Raw genomic sequence first — 19093 nt, 5'->3', positions numbered from 1 at the left:
ACACACACACCCATAGCATATTCTTGGTTTGAGGTTTTTTTTCCTTTTAGTTCTTTGAATATGTCATGCCACTCTCTTCTGACCTGCAAATTTTCTCCTGAAAAATCTGCTGATAGCCTGTGGGGTTTCCCTTGTGCATAACAAATTGTTTTCCTCTTGCTGCTTTTCAGATTCTCTTTTTATCTTTAACTTTTTTTTTTTTTAAGATTTTATTTATTTATTTATTTGACAGAGATCACAAGTAGGCAGAGAGAGAGAGGGAGGCAGGCTCCCTGCTGAGCAGAGAGCCTGATGCGGGGCTCAATCCCAGGACCCTGGGATCATGACCTGACCGGAAGACAGAGGCTTTAACCCACTGAGCCACCCAGGCGCCCCTTATCTTTAACTTCTGACAATTTAATTGTAATGTTTCTTGGTGTGAATTTTTTGGGGGTTTGTTTTGTGTAGAACTCTTTGTGCTTTCTGGACCTGGATGTCTGTTTCTTTCCCTGGGGTAATGAAGTTTTCAGCCATCATTTCTTCAAATAAGTTTTCTGCCCCTTTCTCTCTTCATCCAGTGGGCTGTCAAACCCCTCTAGTGTATTTTTTTAGTTCAGTTACTGTATTCTTTTGCTCTCTGCCTCCTTTTTGGTACTTTCTTATATTTTCTCTTTGTTGACGTTCTCACCGTGTTCATCTCTTCTCCCAAGTTTGGTGACCATCTTTATGACTGTTTCTTTGAACTCTTTAACAGGTAGATTACTTATCTCTGTTTCATTAAGGACTTTTTCTAAAGTTTTGTCTTGTACTTTTGTTTGCCACCTATTTCTGTCTCATTTTGCCTGAGTCTCTGTGTTCGTTTTCATGTATTAGGCAAAACCTGAGTGTTGAAGTTGTGGCCTTCTGCAGGAGATGACCCATGGGACCCAGAGGTACTGTCTCCCTGGTCACCAGAGCCAGGCTCTCAAGGAGCATCCCCTGTGTGTGCTGCACATGCCTACTGGCTGTGGTGGGGCTGTGATGGTGGCGTCAGGAGTATAGGGGGCTGTTGCCTGGCTGCGGCATGGTTAGGCACTGAAGTGGGGGATACCAACCTGCACTAGCAGGTTAGGGGGAGGTTGTAAAAATTAACAAAGTAGCATTAGCAAGGTAGAATGTGATCACAAAAATGGTACTTTCCAATGTTTCTTTTCTTGGAGAGAGTCCCAGCAGGTTCCTGAAGCTCTGGCAGTTGCTTTAAGATGAGTAATTGGGTCTCCTTCACATTTGGTCTAGGAGCTTTTCAAACTGCTGCTTTTGGATTGGGTCTCAGGGCGAGTGAGTCAGCTGCAAACCCTTTAAGAGTGGGTTCTCAATTCCCTACATTTCTGTGGTTCTCCAGGACATAATCCCTGTTTATATTAAGTTTGAGGGGCTTATCTCTCTGGTGCATGACTCAGGGGTTGAGGTGCTCAATGTGGGGCACAAACTCCCTTGCTCCTCAGGCAAAAGTTCCATTTTTTAAAAAATCCCTTCTGTTTGTGGGTCACTGTGCCTGGGGTGGGGTGTTGGCAAGAGCATGTCTCTGCCTCTCCTACCTGTCTCAATATGGTCCTTTTATTTTTTGTTGTGGAGGCACTGTTCATCTAGTTTCCAGAACTTTTTCAGAGGAAATTATTGCATGTTAGCTGTTGAATTTTTGTGTCCATGGGAAGAGGTGAGTTTAGGATCATCCTACTCTGCTGTCTTGAACCACTTCTCCAAACAAATTCTGAAATGGGGAATTGTGAAGTAAGATTAAGGTTTAAATCCGTATTTGCTAATCAAAATAAGTCAGTCAGAGAAAGACAAATACCACAGTGATTTCATTCATATGTGCAATTTAGGAAACAAAACAGATGAACACGAAGGGGAAGGGAAGGAAAAATAAAACAAGGTGAAAACAGAGAGGGAGGCAAACCATAAGAGACTCTTAACTCTAGGAAACAAACAGGGTTTCTGGAGGGGAGCTAAGAAGGGGCAATGGGGTAACCAGGTGATGGGCATTAAGGAGGGCATGTGATGTAATGAGGGCTGGGTATTCTATGCAATGAATGAATCACTAAATTCTACCTCAGAAACTAATAATATAGTACATGTTAATTAAATTGAATTTAAATAAAAAATTTAGTTAAGCAAAGATTTAAGTCCCTATCAAATGAAAATTATGTATCGTCATTATTTTGTCAATTTTGAGATTATTCTGTAGAGTCCAGTTTGTTTATTGTTTATATTTGCTCAGTGATGTTAGTATCTCATATAAGCATGGATTTGATAGTTTGAATGGTGTTGAGTGGAAAGAAGATACTAAGTAGTTTGAGGTTCTCTTACTTTTTTCTGGCAGTTCCCTTTGCTTGGTTTTTTGAAGTGAATAATTGGAAGTCTAGAAAGACACTGTATAAGTTAATGATGATACTCATGATCTCAAAGCAGAGTTCTTTAGAAACCTTACAGGAGATACTGCCTAAAGTAATACTGTTTCAGATTGTCCATGAGGAAAAAGAGCCTGTAATAAATAAGATGTTATTTTCATTGTGAATTACTTTTCCCAGTTTAGAAACAACCAGTATCTGATTTATAATATCTGGCAGAGGCATTTAAGATAATTTAGAATTTACTGTTTGATTTGTCAAAGTATGTCTAGGAAAGACTAAGGATCGTTCTGTGTTAAGTTCTTCAATGAACGTAGCAATATCCTAAGTTATATTTAAGAAGTTAATTTGAGATTGTCTTACGTTACATTCTAGTGAATCGTTTTTGGATTTTACACCAGAACTGAGCTCCCTGGTCCTTCTTTCTGTGGTTTTGTATTGCAAGGTCCAGAGGTTTCAAACTAATAACACCACCATGAAAATTCTCGAGTCATCCTGTCAGCTGTAGCTTCTGTTCACGTCTTTCTGATATAACTAATGTTTATGCCAGCTCTGCTGACAACTTTTCATGCTTTAGATCTATATCCCAATAAAAAGGTACAATGGTAGATAATTTTCAGATTTTTTTTTTTGCTTTTTCTGTAATTTTTTGTTCTTTTAGTGAGTGTAAGCTAGACCAGTTATAAATTGTAGGTGGCGAAAGGATTTATGACTGGTGTTTTTTGGAGAGCTAGGAGTGCTAGTGGTCATTACTACTTTTGGCTCTATGAATCTTACTGTCCAGAGATCTAAAGATTGAATTAAGTTTAGCTGAAATCAGCAGTATGTTCTAAATCCCTATACTTAAGGATACTTAATAAGTCCTTTTAGCTGTTTTGTTATTTTGTGAAAAATGATACAATACTAGAGCTAGCTGGTTCATATTCACATTGGAGTAATTTCAAATTTTAGTGTTGTGCTTCAGGATATTTAAATTATTTTGTAGAAACAGATGAATAAAAAACTTGATTTAGGGGTGCCTGCGTGGCTCAGTGGGTTAAAGCCTCTGCCTTCGGCTCAGGTCACGATCCCAGTGTCCTGGGATCGAGTCCCGCATCAGGCTCTCTGCTCAGCAGGGAGCCTGCTTCCTCCTCTCTCTCTGTCTGCCTCTCTGCCTACTTGTGATCTCTGTCTCTGTTGAATAAATAAATAAAATCTCTAAAACAAACAAACAAACAAACAAAAACTTGATTTACATCCAGGACACAGAATGCCTTAATCATTCTTGATACTTTAAAGGAGATGGGAAATAATGGACTCTTGCTAAGTGGTGGGTATGGTCAACACAATTTCACAGGCTTTAAAAAAAAAAAAATCTCTGACCCTACTTGCTAAGAAAATGAAAAATTTAGTTGTAACCTGATCTTTTCTCTTACCCTGCAGCATCTGCGAAGTTTGTTAACTTGAGTATTGACATAAATTTTATATGACTTGGCAAGTTAAACCTATATTTTCATCATTGGCTTTGAATTATGCGTTTCTGTGGATTTCAGAGAGCTAAAAACCTACTTGAATATTGTTAGGTTTTTTTTTTAAATATTTTTATTTATTTATTTGACAGGCAGAGATCACAAGTAGGCAGAGAGGCAGGCAGAGAGAGAGGAAGGGAGGCAGGCTCCCTGCTGAGCAGAGGGCCCGATGTGGGGCTCCATCCCAGGACCTTGAGATCATGACCTGAGCCGAAGGCGGAGGCTTAACCCACTGAGCCACCCAGGCGCCCCTGAATATTGTTAGTTTTTAAGTTTATTTTTCTTTTCTATTTAATTTGAAGTTAAGGCTCTAAAGCTCAGATTTTATTTTTGTTCTGATTAATAGTTAATAATTTAGTGGTTATTAAGTGCTAGACAGTGCTTCTCATTTAATGCTTTGCATGTTCTAATTCTCAGAACAAATTTGTAAGGTAGGAACTAGTATAATCACTATTTTCCAGAAGATTGTTAGAGTGCCTGAGCACCTTGTACAAGTGTAAAACCACCTTTTAAATTGCAAAACTAGAATATGAGCCTCATTATTTTTTTTCTGAGGAGCCCTTGTCCATGAGGCCTTGAGATCACGTGCAGTTTTCATTGACTGTAACAGTAATGAAGTGCTGTATTTTTTTGCATTGATGTTTGTCATCATTTCATGAGGATTGAGCCCTAGACTTCTGTTACCTGCAGTCTGTTTTGCAGAGTTCTTTGTCTAGAAACTCTCCTCACTGGCGTGAATTCCAGTAAGCTAGTGCTATATTTCATGGATTCCAAGGTGCACAGGCTTTTCATCCTGCCTTTTAACATTGCTAAGATCAGGATGTATCTTACAATGGAATTAGTGAGAATTCTAAATTTAGTAGCTGACATTAGCAAGCTAATGAAAACTTGCCCACTATCCAGTGTAGGTAAAATATCCTGAACTTAATTCTCCTCTTTTCAGTCATCCCTTATGAAGAACCATCCAGAGTCCCAAATTCTTCATCATAATTAAACCTGAGGAAAAAACATCTAATACCTTGAAGGAGATAGAGAGGGTAGGAATTAAGGTTTAAGTGTGGTATTTCTATTTTTTTCTTTCAGGACACTTTCTTTCAGGAGTAATATCAAAGCCTAGCTCTTTTCTCATAAAAAATCATCTATAAAAGGAAAAAATGACTTCTAATAGGCTATATATTTTAAGCAAATATGTGTTAACAAAAACTTTGAGGGCCGTTTTAATGTTTTTAATCTAGAAGAAATTCTGTTTAACAGTCTTAAAGGGATATCCCAATTAGAAAGTCATGTATATGTATGTATTGTATTGTAAAGTGTGTGTGTGTGTGTGTGTGTGTGTGTGTGTGTGTGTGTGTGGTTAAACCTGGCTAAAACTGGAAGTTTTACTAAAGGAAATATTATTTATTGGGTCAGGGGTATTTAAGTACCAAATCACAACTCCCTTTACAGTGTAATAACATATTGGGAGGAGTATGCAAATAAAAACTTTGAGGAGGCTTCTATATATTGCTACCTGGGGCTTTAATATTAGAGCTCAGAACTTGTAAGAAAAAGGCATCCTGAGTCAAGTGAGTAAATATAATCATGACCTTTAAGGCTCTTGGTTAGAATTTGTGGCATTCAAGTATGCTTAGTATAGGTAATCGAAAGTAAGGGCATCTAGTTATCTTATCGCAGTGGCTGTAATTTCTGATGGCACTTTCCTTTTGAAATTATGGTTCTTCGTATTCATACTTGGACTTCGTCTCATATCTGGAAAAATACACACATATGTAAATATGTACAGACATGTTCATTGTTGACTAAATGTCCAAGTGATCAATATGGTATTTTCAAAAGCCAGATACAATTTATTAAGGACTCCCAACATAATTCAGCATTCAACTACAGCTCTTTTCTGTAGATAGCTAACCAGAAGAAGTTGTCAACAGTTGTATGATTGGGTTGCAGAATGGACAGGGTCTTGAAAATAGAGGATTTGGGGGACCAGAATTGTTTCTTCAGCCTAGTGTTGGGCTAATTGTGGAATGTAGTGATTAGAGAAAAAGTACTGGATTTAAAAATTTGTGTTTGAGAGAGGCTCTTCACCTGTACTTTAAGAATGTAGTAAGTTGGGGCGCCTGGGTGGCTCAGTGGGTTAGAGCCTCTGCCTTGGGCTAAGGTCATGATCTCAGGGTCCTGGGATCGAGCCCTGCCTCTGGGCTCTCTGCTCAGCAGGGAGCCTGCTTCCCTTCCTCTCTCTCTCTCTGCCTGCCTCTCTGCCTACTTGTGATCTCTGTCAAATAAATAAAATCTTAAAAAAAAAAAAAAGAATGTAGTAAGTCGACTATGTTAAGCAAATTTTACTGTGCAGTAGTCCTTGTTCTTCATCTTTCCACTCCATTTTTATCCTCCTCCTTCCCCTCCCTTTCCATTCCCTCATAAGAGAAAGCAGCTCAGGAAGCTGGTTTACAATCCGTAGTCTGGGAACTTCCGGGATTCTTTACCAGAATCTCCCTGGATGTTGCAGGCCCTGACGCAAGCAGCATTGTTTTGGGGTAGGAGTTTTTATAACCGCTATCAGGAAGAGTGGCTAAGGTTGCTAACTGCAGGTATTATCTTTTGTAGAAACTCAGTTGGGAATTCTTTTCTGCCAGCTCCTATGTTCATGTCTAAATTTAAAAAAATTCCCACCTCCCCACACTCCCCCAGCAAGTAAGGATGGACTTCCTATTTCTGAAAATTCGGTGATCTTTTGTAGTTGGTCTGTTCTCCAGAGCAGTTTACTCTTATCCCAGAACCTCTTTTCCTTGTTATCCTTGACTTTGTTGTGAGTGAACATGCACTTACTATGAAAGTTTTTAGATTCTTTGTATTTTTCTTTGGATCAATTCTGGTTTTTATAGGAGTTAAAGGAAATGGTAATTAAACTTGTACTTTAGAGGTTTTCTTTTTTTTTTTTAACTAAACTATCTCCATGACAAATAAAATAATCATTTAAGTTATCATTGTTTTATGTTTGTTTCTTACTGTGTTTATTAATGACCTTTAAAAAAAAAACAGTTTTATTGATATTCTTAATAAGTCCCATTTTTGTTACCCAGGCTAGATAATCTTTACATATAAAATGCCATGGGTTGTGGTAATTTCTGAAATAACATATCTGAAAGGGGAACGGGAGGAAATCCAAAAACACATGTAGACTTAGTGTTTATGTGTAACATCAAATTCTTATCAAGAAGGCTCCAGTAATATTTCTTTCAAAAAAGGCAACCAGGAGGAAATGCAGTAGTTCTTAATAGCTTGTAGAGCGGAAGAAAGAAAAGATGTACCCTTTTGTTTTCTACTTTTAGAACATAGTCTTAGGAACTGGTAGTACTGCAATGGTATTTTCTCTAGATTTCTGTTATAAATGCTAAACATAAATGAGAATTGTGATTTAATTATGATCAAAGGGTAGTAGACAGATCAATACAGCAGTAATCACCACCCAGATATCTTGGGGAATGGGGAGAGGTGATGGACAGGAAAAAACTTGCCTTGCTAGGGAAAGTCAGTATAATATTTTAATGGCAATATATTTCTCTTTGCCTTAGTTTTTTAAAATCTGTAAAATGGAAATAATATCTTTATAGATATTTTTTAGGGTTAAATGAGATAGCACTTGTCAACAGTTTAGAATAGTGCTTAGCATCTTGTAAGCCCTTAGTAAATTTAGCTGTTGCTGTTTGCGTTTAGATTTTTAAAAAGAGAACCCATACTCAGTGACAGCTCATGGTAAATGCACCTGCAATTTAAGATTTAACAAAGGAGTTATTAAAAAATAGCATCCAGCTTTTTACTCCAACTGTTTGTTGAATCTTGCTTTGGGAAAGTAGCATAAAATTTATATCTCTTATTCTGCTTTAGTAGAATTAATAAATTTAGTAACAGTCTTATAAGTGAAATAACTACATCTTTCCTTTTTTTTTTCTTTGTTTCAGGTTTCCCCTCAAAAAACCTATAAGGTAAGTTGTTCAGTTGCCCTTCATATGCGTAGGTTAAGTCTTAATTAGAAGCATTCCTTTGAAATTATGGCGGATTTTTATGGCTTTTGAAAATGTGGGTTTAAGTAGTTTAAAATATCAAAATGTTTTACAAATTTAAAATGTAACAGGTGTTGCATATTTTTTCTGGAAGGGAGCATTGTTTTGATAACATTTTCAATGTTTTTAATATAAGCAATTTAAAAGTTTGTTCAAATTGATAGTTAAGGTCACTCCCTATGAAGAGATTTAATTTTAAAATCTATTGTGACTGTTTTCAGTTGTGAGTAGCTTGGGGAGTGTAAATGGCTTGCCAGTTTTTGATGTATTTTATCATGTGGGTAATACAGCTGCCTTTAGTTAATGAACTTTGGCAAACTGAATCAGTCTTAATTACTTTAAGAGTAAAGGAAAAAAATCCAAAATGTTCAAATACGCCTATGCTCACAGCCTTATCTCCATATGTATTCAGATCCTGGGGTTAACTGCCTTTTCCTCAGTGCTTATTCTTACTCCTCTCTCATCCTAATTTTCATGAATATTATTTCGACTGTAGGTAGTATATCATTCCTAATTATGTTAGTATTTTTATCATTTTAGTGACAGCATGGTCCAGGATACTGATGCTAATCTTGGCATTTCTGTTAATTAGTAGCGTATATATTACAGTGAGGGTCTTATTTGCTGCCCTGCTATTATCTGATCAGTGTAATTGGGTAGGCCGTAGGAAAAATAGTAATTCTAGTGTTATCTGGGCCTGCCTGACTTCTGTAGCTAGAACTCTAGTGAGGCTTGCCCAAACCAATCTTTCTTTCTTTTTTTTTTTTTAAGATTTTATTTATTTATTTGACAGAGAGAGAGATCACAAGTAGGCAGAGAGGCAGGCAGAGAGAGAGGGGGAAACAGGCTCCCTGCTGAGCGGAGAGCCTGATGCGGGGCCTCGATCCCAGGACCCTGAGATCATGACCTGAGCCGAAGGCAGAGGCTTAACCCCCGAGCCACCCAGGCGCCCCTTTTTCTTTCTTTCATTCTTTCCTTTTATTATTCTCATCCATGCTACATTTACACAGAGATTTTGAACCTGACCATAGTATATGTAGGGTCAGGTCGGGGAAAGTGTTGAATTACTTTCAGACAGTTTTCTTACCTGTTCAGTGGAAGTCATAGTAACCTGTAAAAGCCACTGGAAGAATTTAAGTTATTTTATTTTATTTTAAAGATTTCATTTATTTGTCAGAGAGACAAAGAGAGAGAGAGAGAGAGACTGCAAGCAAGGGGGAGCAGCAGGCAGAGGGAGAAGCAGGCTCCCTGCTGAGAAAGGAGCTGGATGCAGGACTTGATCCTAGGATTCTGAGATCATGACCTGAGGCAGATGCTTAACCAATTGAGCCACTCAGGCATCCTGAATATAAGTTATTTCTAAGAATAAAATAGACTTTAATACTAAATGCTGTTTCTAAGATATTTCTAAGAATAAAATAGACTTAATACTATATACTATTTCTATTATTTTTAAGCACTTTTTATAAGCAAATAACTAGATTATTTATTACACATACCATAGACTGAATTTAAAACTTCTTGAAAAATATGGGTTAGATTTATGAGGATGTATAAGGTAAACTGACTACTTGGATTCTCTTTGTAAGACACACTTGCAATTAAATTTTTATTCGCTTGATTTGCTTGTAGTAAATATTTGACTGCTTTACTTTAATTTAGGCATGGGAGTATTTTGAACCGAGAGTCACCAACAGATAAGAAGCAGAAAGTTGAGCGCAGTGCATCACATGATTTTGATCCTACAGGTAAAACACTGTTTGTTCTTCCAAAGAATATTGAGTGTAGTTTAGTTCAGAATAATTTGGCTTAATAAGCTACATAACTACCTGAAACACCCAGGAGTTATTGTTTGATCTGTTTCTGACTCTTCCTTCCTCTTCAATGATAATATAAAACCTGTGCTTTGGGGATGAGTGCAAGCATTTTTAACATTCAATGCTACGGATTCCACTATGGAAGCATCATTGTAGAGTGTATTTTATTTAAAAATAATGATAATAAAAGTAGTCACTTGTCATAATTGGAGATTCTAGTCAGACCAAGGACTTAGTATTAAAATAAATCCTAAGTGTGATTGGTAGTATCTCATAAAATCAAAGCTCTAACAACTGCAGATTTCTGTAGTCATTTAAAAATTCATGTGTGACCATAGTAAATTGGAGTATTAGATAAAATCCAACTTCAGAGATTACTGATCATCTCACTTTAGAGTAAGCAAATGAATAGAGACCCCTTTTTCTTCAGTCAAAAATATTCTGAGCGCAGAGAGTCTTTTAAGTAGTGTTGATCTTGTCTAAGGTTTTCATGCTAGTGAACTTCTATTTATATTCTTAATTTTATACAAATAGATTGAACTCCTATTGTACAATATGGGCTTTTGCTTCCTCCTTATAAAGTCAGTCAGTATTTAATTTATAAAAATGCTGGATAATTTTGCTTTTGTCATTTGAAGCTGATAAGTGTTCTTTGTGTATATACTATTTTACTCCGTTGTATGTTCCTATGACAAAAGAGTAGAGTAGGTAATCACTAAGGTGATTAATAAATAAATAAAGAGTATCTCTTTAAGACATTTTTGTCTAGAAATACAGTTTTAATAGAGTGTGTTTTTTGTATCTAACTCAGATGTTTCATACTTTCATTGTAAACAGTTATTTTGAAAAAACATTATAAACATTATTCTGGAAGGGAAGAAAAGGAAGTGACTAGCTAATAATTTACCTGCATCTTGGGTCATAGATAAAAATGAAATCCCCGTCATCAGTTTATTTAAGCTTGGGTTGGGGGGTACAACTTCTGGATCTCCATTAAAAGATAATTTTTAAATTCTGACATATAATTTTGACATCATGGGGCTCAGAGGCTTTTATTAATATGATTAGTTATTATTCTTGCTAATGAGTATCTGCCCTATGTTCATATAAACCTTAGAGTCTTGTTAGATTGACTTATCCTGTATTACTCCTCTGTGGTGTGCCCATCTCCAAAGACAGGGTCAGTGAAGTGGTATGCAGTGCTTCAAAATGAGATTATTACAGCTTTTAGTGCTTTTGTCATCTCTATGATTGTCAGATGATATATTTTGTAGACTATTCATGTGTCATTTTGTTTGAACACATTTTTATTGCACTGTCTTTTCTTCAATATATCTTTAAAATATGTCATTACTTGTGCTGTTCGTGACTGTTCTAAGTGCTATCACCTGTGATGTTCATACTTTGTGTTTGCACGATTTAACTTGATCATGATTCATTCCTTTTTTCCCCCATGAATTTTTCCCCTTACATTGGTCTCCATATTTTCTATATCTCTCTCCTTTTCTCCCGCTCTTGTGCAGATAGCTCCTCCAAGAAGACAAAGTCTAGTTCAGAGGAGAGTAGATCCGAGATATATGGTAAGCTAATGTAGCCAATTCAGCCTTGCACCTTTGGAGCTTGCTTCATGCTGTTTACTTTTTTGTTTTTCTTTTAAATAACTTCAGCCTTCCTTGTGTCTGCTCTGCATGGCATGACCTACTGCAGGGAAAGGGAGCCTGGGGTTTTAATGTGGCTGCCACTGGGAAGCTTAAGGTTGCTAGAAACTAACATCATAGAGTAAGAGTAGGCCACATGACCCATCTTGTCTTTCATCTTGTGTCTGATGGGAAAGTGATGATGTCTGATATTTTTGAGTTGGGCTCTTCCACTTAACATGGGCTTTGAGTTCTTGGCATCTTCTTCCCATGTCCCATTTGCCGAGTTTGGATCACGTAGAATTTCATGGCACCAGTCTTTCCCTCTAAGCATAGCACTGGTGCGACTTAGAGGTGTTACCAGTTCTTTGGAATTTTTATTTGATTTTTTTTATTTGTTTCTTTTTATTGGCCTCATCATCTGGAAATGTTGTTCATGTATGATTTATCCACAACAGCAAAAATAACTTAAGTGTTTTATTTCTATGGCTTGAAGAATTTGTTTATGCATTTCGTAAGTGTCCCTGAAGCTTATTCTGAATGGGCAAATGTCAGAATGACACCTTTTAAAAATAATTTTCACAAAGAGCAGGTTTAAACTGAGTGGTTAACTTTTGCAACAGATTATCGAAGCACTAATATTTCTAGGCTGTGCCCTGTCTTCCAAAGATAATATAAACCATGTCTGTGAAGTTCATACATGTTTTTCCCTTTCCTCTGCACAGCTTTACCTGCCCTCTTCTCTTGTTTTGGCATCTGATTAGTGCCTTGAGAAAAGTGAATAGGAGAAGCACTTCTTGGAACCCAGACTTTTAAAATAATCTCTGAAAGACTAATAAGTTACTTCTTTTTAAGAAGATTCCAAATTTGGCCTCAAAGGAAAACCAGGTTTTCTGTAAAAGAGCCAGAAGTCTGTCATATGGAAGTTTCCCCAGATAGAAGTGTTTCCTAGCCTGACATACATGAAAGGAAAAAAAATATATGAAAGTGCCCCACCTCCCCAAGACATTTTATAATTTATATCTCCTGATACTTGAACCCATAAAATCACATACTTTTTAATATTATGAGGCCTCAGTGTTTGGTTTTAAACCAGTTAATGCTTCCATGTTCAGTAAATACAGTTCTTTGCTTCGGTTTTTATGACCAGTGCCTTTTTGTGTGTAGTAAAATCTTTTACAGTAGGTCAAGACAAAATGTGTACCATGCTGTATGGCATGGCATATATATGTTTTTTTCTTCCTTCCAAAGTTATTTGGCTCCTCCTAAATAAGAAATAGCTTCCAAATTTCTCAAGACTCTGTCTTTCTGTTCTATATAAAGAGCTTCTTATGGTTTATTCTCTCCTTAGGAATGTGAAGACTATCTTTATTGGCTCCCTTCTTTTCTGGTAGCCTTTGCAATGTTGTATTTCACCTCCCCCACCATTTTCCTAGATCTGTGGTATGAATGCAAAAGCTTGGTATTTGCTTTGGATGCTAGGATGTTTGCTTTGGATGATAGGATGATAGGTATGTATGCAAAAGCTTGCTGTTTGATTTGGATGTTAATAGTTCAGTGATAGGAATATTAACACTAGTTCAGACATGCCATTCGCTTGTTAGTAATAGAAACATTTTAAGTGGTAATGGGGAAATAAGGTGTGGCTTCTTTGTATGTTTGTTTCTTGAAAACCCTCGAAATACCTTTTTTGGAAGGAACTGAGCCATGGGTCTTTAAAAAGCACTTATAAAAGGGATGACTTGATCAGAACAGAGTGAGCATGCTAACTTAAATCTCTTTGACATTACCAATGTTTTATCACCTGTGTGAGTAGACTTCCTCAGACTCTGTGCTGTTACCACAGATGGAAAAGAATCTTGGGGAGGAAGGGTCAAGAAAAGCTTGAAAATAATGGGATATGACTGAGTAGAGTCATACCAACTGCTGACATTTTCTTAGTGTAGGATCTCTTAACAAGCCCACTTCTAAGTTTCGAGATTTTACACTGTCTTGGGGTAGAATTCACTAGCTCGATACTTCAACAAATGCTAGTTCTTCACTTAACAAAGTATTTATTTTGAACCCTCTTTGCCATTTTTAGAGCCGTTTTTGGTGAGATAAATTTACTTTGCTCATTTTACAAGAAAACTAAGTGTTTGTTTTGTATTGACTTCTTTTGTTAAGTTTCTGCCTGGTGCAGCAGGTCAGTATTTATTCCATTTCTCCTTATTTCTCCCTCTTTACCTTTCAGTGTCTGTTGATCATGTACAGATTATGTTTCTGAGCTACAGTTTCAGTTATACTTCATTTTCTATTTTTCTCATGAATATCATAACGGAGAAATTTTGTGGACTTTTGTGGGACATGAGAGGGTTCGTGAGGGCATTTGGAGTTTGATAGCAGCTTCTTCCTGCCTTCTGCCCTGGCTTCATGAAGAGATTCTAGCTGACAGGATTATATAGAAGTAAGCAAGCCAGATATTTCTGAAACTATCTAATCTGCTGGGGCTGCTATAACAAAATACCAGAGACTTGGCTTAAATAACAGAAATGTATTTTCTCTCACTTTTAGAGGCTAGAAGTATGAGATCAGGGTTGCAGGTTCCAGGGAGAGCTCTCTCCTGGGTTGCAGACAGCCACGATTTTGCCTTGTGCTCTCATGGTCCTTTGGTGCAAGTGCAGGTAGAGAACAGTCTCTCTGGTGACACTGATCCCATCCATCATGAAGGCCCTCCTCTTAGAACCTCATCTTATTCTAATTACCTGCCAAAGCCCCATCTCCAAATACCATTGCATATTAGGGGTTAGGACTCGGCATATGAATTGGGGGAGGGGAAGACCCAAATGGTAGTCTGTAACAGAAGCACGCTGTTAGTACTTGAACTCTCCTGGTTGGTTACTTCAGAGTGGTTTTTTTTTTTTTAAGATTTTACTTATTTATTTGAGAGAGAGAGAGTACAAGCATGAGAGAGAGAGAGAGAGAGCATGAGAAGACAGAGGGAGAAGCAGACTCCCTGCTGAGCAGGGAGTTCGACATGGAACCCCATCCCAGGGCCATGACCCGGGTTGAAAGCAGACAGACGCCCAACTGACTGCGCCACCAGGTGCCCTTCAGAATGAACTTTTAAAAAATTCTTACCTTTTTTAAGTTCAGCCTTCTCAGATGTATAAAGGTAAAAGTCCCCAAGTTATTCTTTCTGCTTTCTTCTTCAGCCTGGCAGGGAACACTCTAAACATGAACCTTCTGCGTCCTCATAAGTCACTCGCTTCCTGACCTCTTGCAGTCTGACTTCCCAACACGTCCTATCTGGAAGGTGAACCAAAAGATTCTAGATCTTTGAACTTTTTCTCAGTTCTCACCTTCCTCTGAACAAACTGGCAATGCTGATACCCGTTACTTGGTTTGTTTCTGTAATAGTACATTAATCTGGTTCTTTCCTGTCTGCGGCTGTTTTGTCTTTCCTTTACTTGATTGCTTTCCTCCTTTTATAGTTGTGCACGTGGCCTGCGTTTCTGTCCTTGGTCTTTTCCCCTGTGTCCAGTCTTGTATTTGAAACTGTTTGCTGAATATTTTCACTCTGACCATCTTTCAAATTCAGAATGACCAATGTGCAATTCATCCTTGTTCCCTGTGGCTAGAAATCAGTTCTTCGTGATCCTGATTCTTCTCATGGCACTACCCTTCTGACACTCACCTAGTCTCATTTTCTTAAAGTCATCTTCGCTCCCTTTCCCTTGTCCTCGGGAGTCAAGAGTTGGCCAGGTCCAGTGGATTCTACCATCACATTATCTTCCATCCCTCACTCTCTGGTTCTGTCGCCACTGTTCTGTTCAGTTTTCCATCACATCATAAGACTGTTTGCAGAGACTCATAACTTTGTTTCACTTTGATTTCACATTGATTTACTTCCTTTTCTCCGTTCCACTCTCTCTGTTAGATTAATAGGATTAAAGTAAGGATTTGGTCATGCACTTACTAGGAAAGTACAAATAGTTAATTAAGATATGCTATAATTTGTTTCTAGTTTATCATTCTGCCTTAACCCACCTGTTACTTCTACTACCATTTACCTAAAGGTACCAGCCTCTCCTCCACATTTTCCCTCTCCAAGTGTGGCTTGGTATTCTTTCTTTGCTCATGCCATTCCCATTGTCTTGAATGGTTTACCTCCTATAACTCTCCATCCTATAACGCCCAGTTCAAACATTGCCTCCAACACAGGGCTTTCCTGGGTTTGCCCCTCTCCTCTGTGGTCTAACCGTTGACATCTGGCTTCGTATCTAGTTATTTGTGTTTCCGTCCGCCTTTGCATCTCGCATAATGCCTGAAACAGTGGAGGAACTCATTTAATGTGTTTTGAATGAATGATTATTGATGTCAGAATGAAGTATTTTAATAAGGAGAACTGATAGCATATGATGTTGGCCCATTGTGATTGGATTTTTCTTCTCTTCAGAAAAGTTTCAAGGTAGAAGAAAACGTAACTTAGAAAAGAGACTCGCTGCTGGTAATCGTTTAAAAGAATGAAATCAGCACACTTGGAAGTTAAAGCTTCCTTTTGCTGGCAGCATTGTGCGTTTAGAATCCAGAAGCTTCTTAATCAAAGGATTATCTGAGGTCTTACTCATAAAACATGTATGTCTGGCAGCAGTTTGAAAATGAGCTGTTTTTATGAGGTTGCACATGGTCTTTCTCCACACCCTTCCCTGAAGCTAATTCTTGAGAGGTGAGACTTAGAGAGGTTTGGTCATGTAATAAAATGAAAGGTGAAGAAAGACTGGTGAGCTTTCGCTAGAATAAATGCAGTATGGAAGGTTCGGCATGTTGCTTTGCATATTTAACACTCTGTTTTCCATAACTTGCTATTTGGTACTATTGTTGCTTTTTTTCCAGGAGTGTATTACCGTGAAATCAGAGTACTTTTTCTTTTTCCAAGTACCTTTTTTTGGTAAAGATTTTATTTATTTATTTATTTATTTATTTGACAGGCAGAGATTACAAGTAGGCAGAGAGGCAGGCAGGGGTGGGGTGGGGGGCAGTGGGGGTGGGGGAGCAGGCTCCCTGCTGAGCAGAGAGCCTGATGCAGGGCTTGATCCCAGAACCCTGGGATCATGACCTGAGCCGAAGGTAGAAGCTTTAACCCACTGAGCCACCCAGGCACCCTCAGAGTACCTTTTTATGACTTCTTCCCCTGCCCACTCCAAAGCCTTACAAAGGCTTCATTTTTTTCAATTTCAAATACCATCCTTGGTAATTATCTTTTGAGTAAGAAAGTCATTTTATGTTGGTTTCAAATACCACACTGTCAAAACAAGAAAAAGAAATGTGCTTTATTATAAAGAGAAAAGAAAATTTAGGACAGGATAGTATTTATATAAATTTTATAGAACATTTTTACTTCACTGATAATGTGAAGCATGAGATCTGTTATTGGCTTCCAGGTGAAATAGCATAATCCTTAAGAGTTAGGAAATAAAAAATGTATTTATAACTACAGATGTTATTTTAGGGGAGGTGGGAAATCAGATTGTTTCAGTTAGAAGTTACGTAGGGGAAGGTTAGTGTCCTAAAGGTATTTCTCTACTTTGCATGGTTTCAGGGCTATGATTTTACTTTTTCCTAAAAAGTGATTGGGTATGATTTAAAATTTCCTCTATCTAAAATAAATTCAAATTTACGTAGTAAATATTCATTTACCTGTCACATGCCAGGCACGATGAGAAGGGCTAGAGGTACAAAGATAGTAGGATCTGTAGCTGCTTTCTAGGAGTGCAGTAGCACAAAAGAAGAATCTTGATCCATTGCGGTTAAGTACATGAGATATGCACTTGTTTATCTGTACTCCATGTGCCCTTAGAAAGTAGAGCGCTGTGACAAAACAATCTTCTGTGGCACTAAAAACGATGAGAATGAAGAAGTATCACCATGACCAAGTTTCAGGGCAGGTTGAGCATCATTATCTTACTTATCGGACACTGTCTGTCTTCACACACTGTGCTTGGATGCAGCTCCCATCAAAGTGATTTGCGACCTTATAAAAACTCTTGTTCGGGGGTAATCACATTGTATGGTAATTCTAACAGACGATAAGTGATTTAGCAAAACCAACCAGCAAACCACAGACTATATGTGTGTGTAACAACCAGATAAAGTAAAAATGGTGGAAGGCATTGGTTGGTTGGTTTTAATTAATGAAATGTGAAAGTGGCTATTTTGGAGTTAGGGCTCCGCTTTTAACTTTCCCTTCTTTCATAAAACATGTGGGGCCTGTTATTTGTCCTATACTCTGGTCCTTCGTTAGACGTAGCCATTGTTTCCCTACATCTCTGTTGTCGTTTCCTGCCAAGATTTTAAGTTCTTAGAGGGCATTACAGGGCACAGACCTGTAGTGGTTTTGTCTTCCTCATGACACCCACAGACTGCAGTGTTAAATAACTGAGGGACAGATGTTTGATGCAGATTTGCTAAAACAAAAAAGTGGATTTTTGTTTGTCAAAAAGGGCATTTCAGCAATGTGATAATTGAGTTCTTGGTGATTTTAGTGTTGATGTATTAGTGATTTCAGTGTTAAGGATGTGAAAGGTGGAATTTATCCTCTGTGGTGGGTTAAAACAGTTTCTGATCTAAAACAGGTAGAACATTTCTCTCAAGGGAAAAAAATAAAGCATTTTATTGGCTTTGAATGGGAAGGAACATAATAGATCTAAGCATTTGAAAGACTAGATTTCTGAATTTTGAATGGCATGGTAGCTTAGTTTTTACTTAATTATGACTCCAAATCCAAGTTTATGCAGATGGCGTAGATTCCTAGGACAAAATAGTATCATCAGTTTGAATTACATAGATTCTGAATTGGCTATATACAGAAGGCATGTTTTCCTTTTGCATTGGTCTAGTGATTCTTATTATTCTATATGATCTTATATGTCAAAGTACATCAAGTTCTTAGATCAGCAGATAGAGTTAGAATAATAATAAATGGATAATATAGTGGGGTTGGGGAGAGGAGAAAGATGAATAGGATATGCACAAAGCTCTTTTTCTGGTTCCTCCTTATCCTTTGTTTCTCATTTCCTTTTGATGTAGAATTAAGAGGGAAAGTTATCAGGCTGGACAATTTTGAATCGTAGAAAACAGATTTGCAAAATTCTGAAGTAATCCAACTACATTTATTCAATTTTTAGCAGTTTGTTATGACCCTGGGCATATTTGCTAAAATTGACTGTGTGTCAGTGACCTCCCTCTCTGAGCTTCCATTCATCTCCAGACCCACTAACTTTTCTAATTTTTATTAATTCATGAGCAATTAAAAAAATTTCCTTCTGTGTCTGAACACTTGCCAGTTCCTAAAATAAGATAGTAAACAATAATGGAGCCCCTACATTCTTGAAGCATATAATCTAGTCAGTGGATAAAAACAAATAGGTATCAATTGGGAGTGATAATGTTACTAGGGAAGTAAATAGAGGGCACTGTCTGTAAGGGATTACCTAATCTGGTCTGGGTATTTAGGAAAAGCTTTCAAAAGAAGGTGATTTATTTCTTCAGGCCTTCTTGCTATCTCCTATATTCTAAAGTTGCCTTCTTAGAAGAAGCCCTGCCCATAATATTTTCTTGTTTGTTCCTTCCCCATCCAAAACTAATTTGCTTGTTTGTTAAAACAAAGTTTAGACAAAGGCATAAATGAGGATTGATCCTTTTAAGGAGTATTTGCATTAA

At 37.5% G+C, this 19093-nt stretch overlaps 1 protein-coding gene across 5 annotated transcripts in view; it reads left to right on the top strand.

Annotated features, from left to right (window-relative positions):
* Positions 1–19093, top strand: part of ARHGEF12 (Rho guanine nucleotide exchange factor 12) — a 143682-nt gene that overhangs the window by 61885 nt on the left and 62704 nt on the right. For 3 of the 5 annotated variants that reach the window (XM_080817461.1, XM_080817458.1, XM_080817457.1), the window contains exons 2-4: positions 7837–7860; positions 9601–9686; positions 11279–11335. In XM_080817461.1, coding sequence (XP_080673587.1) covers positions 7837–7860; positions 9601–9686; positions 11279–11335 — 167 coding nt within the window. The remainder of the gene's footprint in view (positions 1–7836; positions 7861–9600; positions 9687–11278; positions 11336–19093) is intronic. The other 2 variants (XM_080817460.1, XM_080817459.1) reach the window with 1 other exon arrangement.

Source organism: Martes martes, assembly GCF_963455335.1.
Source record: "Martes martes genome assembly, chromosome: 10".
NCBI classification, from domain to species: Eukaryota; Metazoa; Chordata; class Mammalia; order Carnivora; family Mustelidae; genus Martes; species Martes martes.
The sequence above is the reverse complement of the archived record's forward strand: the minus strand, read 5'-3'. Positions and strand labels throughout refer to the sequence as shown.